This window comes from Buceros rhinoceros, unplaced genomic scaffold, assembly GCF_000710305.1.
Source record: "Buceros rhinoceros silvestris isolate BGI_N320 unplaced genomic scaffold, ASM71030v1 scaffold31670, whole genome shotgun sequence".
NCBI classification, from domain to species: domain Eukaryota; kingdom Metazoa; phylum Chordata; class Aves; order Bucerotiformes; family Bucerotidae; genus Buceros; species Buceros rhinoceros.
The window spans coordinates 5,759-19,418 of NW_010391831.1; the positions used below are offsets into that span (position 1 = coordinate 5,759).

The 13,660-nt window shown below is 44.7% G+C and overlaps 1 protein-coding gene across 1 annotated transcript; it reads right to left on the minus strand.

Annotated features, from left to right (window-relative positions):
- Window positions 1–2,765: 2,765 nt before the first annotated feature.
- Window positions 2,766–12,640, minus strand: RCAN2 (regulator of calcineurin 2; the record flags this gene model as incomplete). Its single annotated transcript, XM_010143126.1, has 3 exons — window positions 2,766–2,926; window positions 10,235–10,406; window positions 12,467–12,640. Coding segments are annotated over 3 exons (507 nt in total), but the record flags the coding sequence as incomplete, so codon positions are not given.
- Between the last annotated feature and the right edge of the window lie 1,020 nt (window positions 12,641–13,660).

The following is a 13,660-nucleotide window of genomic DNA, read 5'->3' on the forward strand; positions in this document are numbered from 1 at the left end:
ACCAGGTTCTCTTACAAGTCACAAATGCAGTTTCTTTCATGATAGGGACATTATTTCATAAACATTTTTCTCTGGCGACTGTTATTTTATCATCTAACGGTGATATATAAGCTTTGGCCATAGCTACAACGGGATGCTCTGAGTTTTCAGGTTTGTAGTTATGTTTCTATCTCTGTGCTTTAACCCGTGAGCCATGTCCCACTCCCTCCTGGTCAGTGCTACCTAGTTCTATAAAGACAAAGAGAAGTCATTGAGTGGAGCCTCGTTTTAAATCTGTCTGAAAATGCACTTTGAGGGAAGAACATTTAAGCTCCGATGCTTTAATTTCCAGTGTAGTGTTACATCTTTTCAGGCCTGCAGTCAAGAACCAGGTCTCTCCAAAGTTTGAGTACATGGATACAAAGACCAGGTTCAGCCTCCAATGCTTTTGTTTGCATCGTCTTTGATTGGAGATGATCTGAGGTCGCTTACGTGAGTCGAGGACATGGCCAGTTCAGCATATATCAACCAAAAATCTTAACATGTTTAAATCTTACTCTCCGTGGTTATACTGGCCTAAAGCCCATGGACCTTAGTCTTCTGTAAGTTCTCAGAAAAGACAGCGGTGTTACTCCTGAAGTATCGTGGGTGGCCTATGATGGTGTTTTCAGCACAAACACCGTGTCTGAGGGTACTGAGCAGCGATTTATTTAAACCAATTCTAAATGCATCACTGAAAAAAATAACTGGAGTGAAACCTGTAAGGAGTTACTTCAAGACAACTTTACACGGGTATCGTGAGGATACTGAAGCCCCATGTTTTGTTCAGTTTCTGCTGTATTTAATGTGCTTCTATTAGTGTAACACACGCACGACAATGTCCATAATGCAGTGACAAGTATATTACAGATAGCTGCTAAGTAAAGCACTACATCTCGACAGGAATATGAGGGGGCTGTGGTGGTCAGAGAATGAACTCCATGAGAATGGTAAGTCCTCACTCTCAGAACACCGAGAATGGCATCTCCTGGCTCCACTGCCAAAGCAACATGCTTCTTCCTGGAGGTGCTGCAGAGCCAGTACTGCAGCAAGGGGGGACTTGCCTCGGCTGAAGCTTGTAGCCTCACTGCTAACTAAGGGTGGAATGGAACCCTCCCTCTGGAACCACATCATTAGGCTGTATGACAAAAACCTTATATCCAGAACCTAAGCTGACTTCTCAGATCCTAGAATGAGCTTCCAAGAGGTATTTGCTTATTTTTACTTGGAAAGGATTTTAAACCGTGGAATCTTGCTGTGCCATTTTCAGGTCGCTTTGGGGAGAACAGTCGCAGGTAATCAGCTCCAAAACCCGACTGTATCTTACAGGGTGCTCAGTTTTCTGCAGTATTAATTTCAGTGGAACTACTCATGTGCATAAATTAAGCGCATGCTTAAATATATGCAAAATCTGAGCTCAAATGTCTAGAAAATATGTTCTCAAAAGGACAAGTATGCATTAAAAAAAAAAAGTCATCATGGAAGGTCTGCTGGACAGGGAATCCAGTATCTGTCTGCTGTCAGCCATGATGAAACACAGAGCAATTTTTGTAACCCAGTATACATCACAAGTGAAAGAAACATGCAGGACAGAGTGAAAAAGGGCGGTTCAATTGCATGCAGTCTAATTTCAAGTGTGTAATTATGGTCCTGTTTTCTTTGGCCTAAAAAAAAGAGAAAAAACCCCAACAAAAGAACACCAACTAAGCTCTCCTCACCTCTGCAAACCCAAACTGCATACAGCTCAAAAAGGGCTTTAAAGCACAGGAAATTGGGAGGGAAAAGGTCTGAGTACTAGAGAGGTATGGATAATTACTAACAGTTTCAGGGCTAGTCAACACACCACCAGGAAAGCATTCAGCCTGTATCACTGCTAGAACTTACAGCGAGGACAGAGAGCAATGAATCCCATCTTAAATGAGCAGCTTTACATTAGCTTCTCCTTCTTCCTCGAATTCAGAGAGCAGTGCCACTCCTACCGTTATGGAGGGTTGAGTGACAATCACTATTGATATTCTGGCTCCCTCCTCCTTAAGAAAGAAGGACTGAAAGACACCAGACCCTCCAGCAGCCTGATGCCTCTCCCCTCAGCCCAGAGAGCTCTGTCAAACATCCCTGCCACCACCAAGGACCAAGGTACTCTACAGCTCTTGGTGGAACAGGGTGTTTTTCTGCTGTTTCTAAAAATGTTGCAAAGATAATATTCCTTACAGAAGATTCCAGGGGGATGAAAAGGCCACCAAGCTGCTAGTAGATTAAAAACAACACACATAGCCCCCTGAATATAAAAATAAAGGGGAAAAGGGCAAAGACTAAGGTCTTCTGGGGAACCAAGGAGGTCAGAGGAGCAGGCTGCTGCTTGATGAAGGGCAGTAGCAAGGGTTTTGGGAGTTTGAACATCAAACCTGACAGCGGCCTCACTGCCCACCCTGAATGATCTCTCTCCTCATGGTGTTTCTGCATGCAAATTATAGCTGTGAAAAAAATCCTCAGACTGAAACTCTCCCTTGTTTGCTCCGCCTTGTTTTGTCCTTGCCAGAAAAATCTAGAGTTGGTGTGTGATATGGTTACATATACAAAGATCTTTTTCCTAGCCCTTTTATTACATAGGCTTGATTACTGTGAAGGGGTTTCAATGAGTTTAATGTCCTCTCACTCAAAAGGCAACGGTGCCTTCCAACAAAACAAAGCAAACAAAAACCAAGAGCTGTGCTGGAGGAGAGAAGTGCTGCTTCTGCCGGAGAGGCTCAGTTAGATACAGGAGGTGGCAGACCAGGGCGTCGAGTTTGAATGATTTTTGGCTTTGGAGAATTCTTTGGGTCCTCATCTTCTTCCATGTCGCTGTCACAGACATGCACTACCACACTGGGGGTGGACTCTGTTCCCGCGTGCAGCTCATATTTCTCTCCTGGAAGCAGAGAAAAAAGATTAGATCAAAAGATGACAGTTTGAGTAGCAGTGCAGACCACGGCACTCAGGAGCTGCAGAATACACCTGCGCCGGGGTAGGGAGATCAGCGCGTGCTGCTGCTGCTCCTAAATACAGGTGAGGGCAAGCACAGTTGGACTGTATCAGCTGTCACAACAGGTGCTGGGGATCCTGTCCCCGGGGTCACTGGTGATGACTGGTCTGTGAGGTATAATAAAATATCCTGCTATTGAGGATGGTGTTTTGCACCAGTATTAGTGGCCAACAGCAGTGGGGGGGAGGGGAAAAAAGAAAGTACAAAGAGGAGAGAGAACACAGAAGTTCATGGTCAAGAAGGAGGACTGGAATCCAGCCTATCAAACATTAGGTCTGAAGTCATGTCACTCCTGTTAAGGAGTTATTCTTTTCTGCGGTTTTCTTTCAGTCTAGCATAGCTGCAGTCCATTTAAAGTCCATTCAAAGTCCACTAGATTCTGCAACTTGTTGCCTCCAGCCAGACATCAACACTTGGTTCGATTGCTCCAGGAATAAAAAAATACATATATCTGCTCCAGATGGAGCCTGAGGTTCAAAGCTCTTTAGCTGGAGCTGTAACAAGTTCTGCCTCTACGGGTGAGGTTACAGTCTACAAAAGATCACTAGCAGGCCAAACGCTTAAACAGGACATTAGATTTTCTAACTGTGTACATTCCTGATTTAAGTCTTTGCCCGATGTTCCTATGAGGAAGATGAACACGGCTTAGGTGGTCACCTGCAGGAGCCCACAAGCCATCAAAGGGAAATCAGGACCAGACACAGGACTTTCAGTGCTGTTGGCACTAGATGAGTTTTGGGTGCTACACAGGATGTCAGGAGGTATCAGGTATTAAATTGCAAGAAATTAATTTAAGACTGTGAAGAAAAAAAAGTCCCAGTGGTGACATTTCTGACAGGATGACTTGGTCTTTCAGAAGTAACAAACACCCATTTGCAGCACTAAAAACTAGAAACCATTCCAGATAATGTGCTCTCCCACTTTGGGCTGTTTGCCATCACTCATCTCCAAGACCCACAAGCCACAATTAAATTAACATAAGTTTACAGTGACCTCATGCACACCTGATAGCTCGGAATTTTTTTTTCCCTAAGAGTGCTCCAGAACCACTGCATATTGCCTGCAAAATATTTGGAGATAAGGAAGGCGAGGTCCCAATACACCCCGTTGACCTGTATTTGTGGTGCAGCATCTCCTAAGTGCCTGTTTCACAAGCAGAACCTGGCAGCGCGAGGTGGTGGATGACAGCAGTGAAGTGGCAGTCCCTACCCCCGAGCACTGGCAGTTTGCTCATGTTGCTAATTTGGATTTTTATTTACTAGCATCTCTGGGCAGAGTAATTCATGCGAGAAAGGGGTTACAGGTTTGGCCCTGCATGAGCACATGCAGCTCTGGGACTGTGCTCACATTCTATCCGTGCTGACAAATTGTTGGGTCCAAGTAAGACTGGAGGACATGCTGCATTTTCGCCTAAAAAATAGGAGGCAACTAGTGAATAATAGCTATAAGTCAGGCATCTTGCTGTGAGAAATATTTTACTGCTGTGATACCATTAATGCTGACATTTAACTGCTCTATTTTTGGCAACCTTTCCTCTGAATCCAAATTGAGCAAAACATTACAGGTCTTGCTGAGAGGCTAAAATATAAAAAAGAGAAATAGCTCGGTTGTGCTGCATCGAGAAATTATATGGTTGTTCTTTGCCTATTTCCCCTGCGGGCTTCAGCTAATTTCTCAGCTATGGGCTGACGTCAATGCTGCCAACCAGCACTGAAGGCTACATTGGTCACTGTCAGCTACCAGCGACTCTGCGGTGCTGTGCACGCAACACCGGGCTCTTTTCTCATACACCAGCACCACAAAGTAAATCAGATTCACTGCCCTCTTAAAAGGTAATAATCCCAGTTCAAATGCCACATTCTTTCACTGTTCAAATCCTTCCCAGAAGGACTCTTTCTGCTGAAAAAGAACAGTGGAAATAAGTACAGACACAAGGAAAAATATTCAGATGCCTCTGGCACGAGTAACTGCAACAGCAGTTAATGCCACTTTGCAAATCAGAAGGGGATGCACTCATAAATCAGGTTTTTAAGGCACACAGTTATTTCTGAGCATAAATGAGCTGCAGACTCAGTCTGGACTCACAATTATGCATGCCTGCAGAACTGTGGCTCAAACTGAAGAAAACCTTTTGATGGCTGAGCTAGGAACAGGACAACAGTAACCCCGGGACTTTTCTACAGCTGTGTGTTGTTCCTAAATGTACCGGCTGTTTGCAGAAAAATACTAAGGTAATAAGCACAAAATAAAAATCCAATAGAGACAGTCAGATTACCCCTTCCCTTTTGATTTTTTTACATTTTTTTTCTTTCCTCTTAATCAACACCTCCAGCATAAAAAATAAAAATAAATTGAGCTTTTGTGCCACTTGGCACCACTTTTTGTGACCACATTAACCACAAGCAAACCCACAGCCTCAGGAGACCACAAAAACAGAGCAAAAGCAGCTTATGATATTTCAGAATTTGAAATGCTGTCGAGTGATTTTCTATCTCTTTGTGAATCAGCAGTATGACCTTTCATTGATGCTGCATCTCTTGTCTAATGACGCACTTTTGTCCAGCAAAGAGCACGTTTATATGCTTAATTAATAATGAAGAAATGGTGATGATACTATGCAGCTCCCTCATCCCCCATTCTGACTCGTGATCAAAGGTTAATGGGTTCAGAGCTGTCCATTCCATGTTAAACACGTCATTAGCATCATAAAAAGACCTTCCACTTACAGTCCCTTCATCCAAGTGCTTCACAATTAATACGGTGCGGATAACGGATGGGCCTTTGTACCGCTGTCTGTCTACGCTGGAAAAGGTACAAGCCATCCCCTGTAGTACCTCTGCCACGTGGATCTGCCACACGTGGAGTGGAGGAGCTGCTCTCTGGAAGTCCATTACTCATGCTGCAGGAGAAGGGCACCCTCCTCTCCTGCCCAGCAGGACAAGGCAGAACAAAAGCTTTCTGGTCCCAGCAGCTCTCCTGTACCCTGTCCCCGGAAAGGGAAGGGCAGAAGCAGCCACATAACAGAGGGGAGAGAAAGGACAGAGAAGGAAAATTTTATCTATCACCCATCTGCCTGCCCCTCCACCTCCTTTTAATCCTCTCTGGAATGCCAAGTATTTAGTATTTCCTTTGAATCAGTGAGAGCAGACATGAGAGTTTGGAAACTCCTGGGTGTAGAAAACTTGCCGTGCGATACATGGTTTGAAATCCCTGTGTGCAGCATTTACCGGGCAGGGTCCTGCTTTTCCCCGGTCCCCCCTTCCCCACGCAAGGGGGAGGCAAACCCAGGGCAGCGCAGGGGCGAGAGCCACGTACCCTCCGCAAGAAGCCCAGCTAGAACATGGCAGGAACAGCTACATCTTAATTGCTCAGAGACAGAACTGAAGCCCTGACCTGACCCCTACTCTAACTGCTAATCACTCGCAGACCCAGCAGCAAGTGGCACAGTCTGCTGCAGGGTCTCCTTTGTGTCCCAGGAGGGACCACTGTGCATCCAAGAGCCACTGTCACTTCATGGTGGTGCTTTCATAACATGAAAAATGTATTTTATATGACGTGGAGCACAGCCTGAGGACATTATGGAGGTGCAAATCCTGCTGGAACGCTGAGGCGGGACTGGGAAACGTGGAGAGAACTGAAACGGGTACAAATTTGTATCTATGAGCTACTGGAGATGGTGCCCAGCCTGCCCTGTTTTCCAAATGGTGTCTGAAATTGTGGAGGCGAGTGCTAACTGATAGAGGGCAAAATCACACTAGGGAGCACATGGAGCAGGTAAGTGCTCAGGAGCCTGACCCATATTGTATGTTACCATACAGTGCAGATCTCATCAGGGGAGCCGTGACCTGTGAATCAAAGCCATGGGAGAAAGGCAATTTGTCTGGACAGCCACCGTGTGGGCAGCAGGCAGGGCTGAGATTGGCACAGGAAGGCCAGGGTGGCTCCTGGGATCCTGGGCAAAGGCACTCTGAAGAGTGCAGGACTTGGAAAGTGAGGGAGTACAGGGCAGTCTGTTGAGAAGAAACCGGGGTAACAGGTTTGAAAGAGGCAGTGGGTGAAGGAGGGAAGAAATATGCAGGTTGGTGGGTAGATAAGGAGGGGGAAGGACTGTTTTCTAGAAAATAAAGACTTACTCTAGGGCCAGGAAGATGGTGATGGTTTGTGAAGTGCTGCACTAATAAACTGGCAGCATAAACATAGCTGCCTTTTCTTTGAGAGGAGCAGCTCTGCTGTATATACACAGCCTAGACCTGGAGATTGCCCCCTTCCCCCTTACAAACATTTCTCACGTAAAATTAGTTCCTGTATTCCTCAGTGGGATGAAACCAAGACCTTATAAACTGTTATGAAAAAGTCATGAGTGCCTAGACTAGATGACAGCTTGGTCTGTTGCAAGCATTCCTGTAGGGAAGAGCCAGGTCCAGTCTGGCCAGGCAGAGACGTGCCCGGGGCCCGAGAGGCAAACAGCCAAACTGCCACCCTAGTTCAGTGCAAAGCCTTTGTACCTTCATCAGTATTTTAAACCGCTGGAAATTCTCTTGGCAGTGGATGTGTTTTTCATCAAAGAAATTAACGATCACACTGCTTTATTTGCAATATATTGAAATAATTGTAGGCTGGTGGTCAGAAGCAGCTCAGTCACAGTTGCTGGCTCTGACTGATCTACATTTTGTTCATGCCTCATTTAACGCTCCATTTCTGCATCTGCAGAAAGTGAGAATATGCATCAATCAACCAGAAACTTAATTAAACATGTCATGGTCTTCCCTAAGAAGTAAAGGCACCTTTAATGATCTCAATTTAATGTCAAAAGACCAAAATCCAGCTTCATTTTGTGCACAGCAAAAAGAAATCTTTCCTGTTAGACCTCTGATATGCCAGATGGTCATTGCTGCAGCCACAAGGCTGCAAAAAAAAAAAAAAAACAAACCACACCTGTCCCAAACATGAGCTTGGAAAAAGACAACACGCAGCAAATCTGTTAACTAGCTTCCAGCCTGTTTGTTTTACTCTGGAGCAAATTTCCCAACCTTTGCACCTGGAGACAGTCTTAGTCTCTGATTTTGTGGCTCTGATGATTATGGCAGCTTCATGTGAAAGGAGACGACCTGTGCTCATGGAATGGGAAAGTAGCGTGGTCTGTGTCCAAGTGGTGTGTCTTACATCCCCAGTGAAGCAGGTCGGTGAAACTCACCTTGTACTGAGGACATATAAACCGTTCACCATTTCCATGCTCCAATGAGTTTTCCTGGTTCTCAGGTATGAATCTTACCAAATCAGTGTATTTAGTATAGCAAAGATTCCTCGCAAGTTAAAGACACAGAAGTCAGGCTCTAACATTCAGAGGTCTGTAAAACCTGCGCCAGTCAGTGTTTTTTGGTAGCTGATAAGCCACAGTTCTTTTTTTTGAATTAAAAAAACCCGTAACTTAGCTGAGGCTACCAGTGTTATCTGATGTCCAGCACTGTGTTTCACTGAGAAATGAGTTTTGGTGGGATTTGGTTTTCAGTGAAATTCTAAACATAGTAAACACACAACCGAGAGCTGCGACACTATTTTAAAACCACCACTGCAGTTAACTAAAACTGATCTCTCTAACAAGTGCTAAAAATAGCAAGAAGAGAGCACACGATAACTTTTCATATTGCTCCCTGCAGGCTCCTTAAATACGGGTGAATATGACCTTCACGCGAAGCTGTCCCAGCGCGTGGGACAATGAGTGATATTTCACATTCCACTGCTCTAGAACAGGAATTGATTTATTACCCAGCTAGCGAGGGAATTCGCTTACATGTTTCCATTTATAACAGTGCTGCATCAACGGGAAAAAAAAGGAGTTTTTTGTTTTTCTTTTATTCAGCAGTTTAGAAGCCAAGCATCAATTCTGGAAACAACTATTTGCAATCTAGTACTACGTGTTAGACCCCACAGCCCTTTTCCATGGGGCTTTCCTGATGAACGGGCACAAAACGTAGGTATCTCTGGCGTTCTTCCCAATATATATGTGCCCCCTGTGAGAGATCCCACGGGAGAAAGATACAAAATCATCCCACAGACCTTGTGAATCACGAAACATCTCTTCCTGCACCCCACGCGCTCAGCTCTGGGTTACTCTGGAGCAGTTACACAAAAGCCCCAGTGATGAGATGTCTGCCACTAGAAGCCAGTCTCAGAACAACCGAGCACTATCTTCAGTACAGCTGGGGAGAAAAGAATTCTCTCATCCCACAAGAATTTCAAAAATAAACTCTGATGAATTTTCATGAGCCCGCCCCTCCATTGTTACTAGATTGGATTTGAAGTGCTTTATTTTATATGAAAATAATTTAACAAGCTATTTTTTCTTATGGTTTACAAATGTAAATTAGATTTAATTTCTAAATTATACTGCTTAGGCCTGAAACTGGAACCTTTTCCCTTTTGAAAACTATTTAAAAGAGGATGCTTCAACAGCTTTGAAAGAAAACTATCTGTAAAGATGACCTAATGAAATCAGAAGTAATCCTCTCCTGTGGAAAACCTTGGTTTCATCAGAGGAGCATTTTCTAAGGGAAAGTTTTGAAAATCCCAGCTGGCTTCCATTCCTGCATTAGCTGAACATGGGCAGAGGGAGTAACATCTCTCCGCATTATCCACTGACATCTATCCTATTTTGATAGGGGCTACAACTTACCCCATTCCTTCTGCACGCAGTTTCCAACAGAAAAAGGGCAGTGCCAACAGAGCGGTGCTGCCAGCGTTCCCTCTCAACAAACTTGTTAACATGAGAGATTCTCCATGCTGATGCAGCGTGGAGATGCAGTGATGCCTGAACACTGGATGAGATATTCTGTATCTTGGAAAGCAGCACCAAGAAGATGTTATTCAAAGCAAAACCTCCCCTAGTTCACGGAGAAGCATGTCTCCAGTCCCGACCGAAACCATCAGTTGTCTCATCTAAGCACATCTAAGCACAAACCCAAGCACAATAAATTGTGTCAACAACCTTTGATCTGCTGATCACTCAAACCGCACTCAAGAGCTGCAGATAAAATTCTGTACATACATACAGTAAAATTCATTCTTAAGCAAAGAACTGGTTGACATGCATTAATTTAAACCCAGAGCTTTAATACATTTTACAGGCTTTACCCCACCTTCCTCTGGAGTTATTCTCTACACTGCGACTTCTGACACATCTTCACACAAGCTTACCTGGTCCCAGCTTAGAAACTGCATAAAGGAGGTCGTAGTTGATGACAGGTGTTGCATCATCTACTGGTTGCCACCCTACAGGTGGGGAGGCTGGAGGCGAGATGAGAAACTGTTTTGCAGGCTGTGGTGGTGCCAAATGAAGTTTGTCTCCATCTGTCTCAGAGGTCTGAATCTTTAAAGCATAACAAACACATTGTTCAGAACAGGACGGGTAAATGGAACAATTACTTAAATCATACACTTCAACATTCATCATACACTTCTACACTTCTAATACCAAATGTCACCCAGGTGAGGTTTCAGCATCAGTCTCAGCAGAGAAGGCCTGGAGATGAATTTCATCTCAACCTTACAGATGGTTCCTCTACCGTAAATAGACTGAGGGGGGCCGTTACATGAGCAAGGCTACAACGTTTGTGCCTATTGTGCATGTTCTCTGAGGATAAATGCAAAGCTTTGGTATCCACAGCTGCTAGTTCAGAGACTTCTGGGGCTGAAGAGATATTGCTGTCATCTACTGGCCTCAACCCCTAAATAAAAACAGTCATTAGACAAGCAACCAGCACCTCCTCCACCAAGGCCTTACCAGTAACTTCAGAAAGGTTTCTAAGATTTGATTTCTTTAGCTCAAGAGAAAAAAGAATCTGTCGTGTTCCTTAGTCATCTGCAACTAATTGTTCTCAATTTACTTTCATCTTGAATTATTAGTTTAATCCCCGCTTTTTATTCTGGTCTATAAAAGAAGTCTCCCCATAATGAATTACAGTACAGCCGCACCTCCTTGGGCCCAGAAGCAATAGACTTCAGGTATTTGCCTGACAGCAAGGCTGAGGCAGCACCCTGCTACACCAGCAAGGTCTGCAAGGAGACAGTCTGGGTCTCTTGACTCCACGCCCCCCAGAACTGCAAGTCTGGGAGTGCTGATTTGGTCCGGCTCAGGCCAACACAAACACACACTGCCTCAGACACTGCGCCGCTGCCACGTACTCATCCCCTGCACACAGCTAATAAGCTATTTTAAGACTGCACGTACTGGATAGCATAGTGCAGATACCTAAATGGCTTTGCAGGAAATCAGCTTAGATAAGGAGACTAATCACTATTATGTACGTTTTTCTTTTTCTTCTGTCATCCCCAGTTTCCTATTAACCTCTTGATTGGGCAGTTTGAGTGAAATGATTCTCAGATCTGTTTAACATCAGGTTTTGAGAACTTCCAGAAAAAAATTCAGAGCCAGATCTAGGAGATGAAGGCATATAAAATGGGACTGAGGTAGACTGTCAGCATCTAAATCCAGCTGTAAGATCTCCTGAACTCATCTAACCCATTAAGCATATTGGTTTTTTCGCAACTGTAGTTTCTCATCTTCCCAAGGCTCTGCTTCTGCCTAGGCTCAAACCAGCTCCTGTTCTGACCACTCTGCAGTGGCTCAAAGTTTACCTGCCTCTGAGATTTGACTGATACCTTCAAATGAGCCTGCCCTTAACCTAAGGCCTCTGAAGGACCAATCTGGCAGCTCAAAGCACGCTTGCATTGCTTATAAGCACTATGAGCATCCCCTAAGCCACAGTGGCCACAGCAACTTACTAAAACACATTCTCAACCTCCCTCACCTTCCTATACCCTGGCTGGGGCCTAGTACTCACCCAGGCCGTGGGACATCTGGGTTCTCTCACCCTTGGCCAAGAAGAACGGAAACCCCCATCTGACACTTCCGATGGATGGGTATAATCCCCTATGCCCCCAGGCTGGGGGTATTCTCCCCCTACCTTCTCCCTTCTACATGAACTTACTGAATTCCTTTTCGGAAACTCACAACGTGTTCAGTAAGAAAAAAAAAAAAAGGCAGGAGGAAGCCTGACTGTGGCTCAGGGTTGCGGTCAAAGAAGTAACTCAGCCCTACTTTTTTAATGAACTTAACAATATTTCACATTAGCACTTCTTTATGATTAGTGTAGAGAGTTACCCACTGAAAACACCCAGTGTTGGGTATCAGTTCTGAGCTATGTAACTTCTCTGTGTTGAACATCCAACTCCGGTCCCAAGCCATCTTTACATTTACTGCAGACCCACTGGGCAGCCACAGCTCAGGCAGCATTACGATGCCTGAGTAATCTTCTGGCAGAGAGACTGGGCACAGGGGAAATCTTTATTACTTTTAATCCGTGTTACTGAGCAACATTTCTGTAAAAGCTACGCGCTAACGTAGAAGCAGGTACGAGATTTCATTACCTGTGCAAAATACAACTTTAACTTCTTCCCTCTGAACTGTGTTTCATGCAGCTCTATTCTGGCACGAGCAGCTGACTTGGGACTACTAAAATTTATCCGCACGCGCCTGAAGCTTTTAAACAGCTGGAATGTCACACAGTCATCGTAGGCATGGAACAAGCCTTCAAATTTCTCCTGCAAATGAAAAAGAAAGAAAGCTGAAGATCAGCTTTGTGCTCTATCACATCGGTCCGTGCCAAAGGACAATTTGAAACTTCATGACAACCATTTAACCAGGAGGATTCAGCCTGTGGCCTTTGGGCTGTGTTTCCATAGACTCATAAAGGCTCTGTGAAAAGAAACCAAGGAAAGCACTGGTCTGGAAGCGCTGAACTCTGCAAAATGCTCGGTGGAAGGAGTCTTCAAGTTGAGAAACCAGCAGCTACTGAACATCTCATGAAAGTTGTGCAAAACTGTGACAGTGACTTATGAAATGAAGCTGAAAAGGGCATGACTGAAAATACCAGACAACTGTGGTCTCATCTGTACCAAAGCAAACACTGTCTGAATTACAACGGAGGCAGCAAAGCCAGGCCCCCTGTAAACGAGGGTTACCCTCACATCAACGCTGTGGAGTCATTCTGTATTGGATGTTTTGGCATTTAAATACTCAGTGCAGATATACACTTGTTCCTTGAGAGGTCCTGCAGCAGCACAGGGAAAATCAGGGGACTGGAATCAGTGACCTGTCCCAAGGACAAACTTCAGGCTTAAAAATGTTTAGCTGTAGAACTCCATGTTGAAAAGCACAACACAAATATGGATATGTTAACAGACAGGTCTGAAGTGTACCACATCTATGGACCTAGAGATCAACAGAAAATCAAGGTACATTAGCAACCTTGGAGGGTCAGACGCTCTCTGCAATTTTTCTGTAAACTACGTGCACACTGAGGACTAGTTCTACATCATCAAATAAACCCAAGGTCCTTACATCAATTCTGACACACTTGCTGTCCCGGTTTGGGCTAAAACTTCCTTGTTTTGGGAAATGGACGAATGGAATTATTTCCTGCAAGTGCTTTAATCCCACATTTAATTGGTCAAGAGGGGTCAGGTGCCGTGTTACGTGTTAAGGTTATAAAACCCAGCAGCCAGGAGGAAGCTCGCTCTCTCTCCTTCCCGACTCGCTGCACGGAGGGTTCCTGCTGTGGA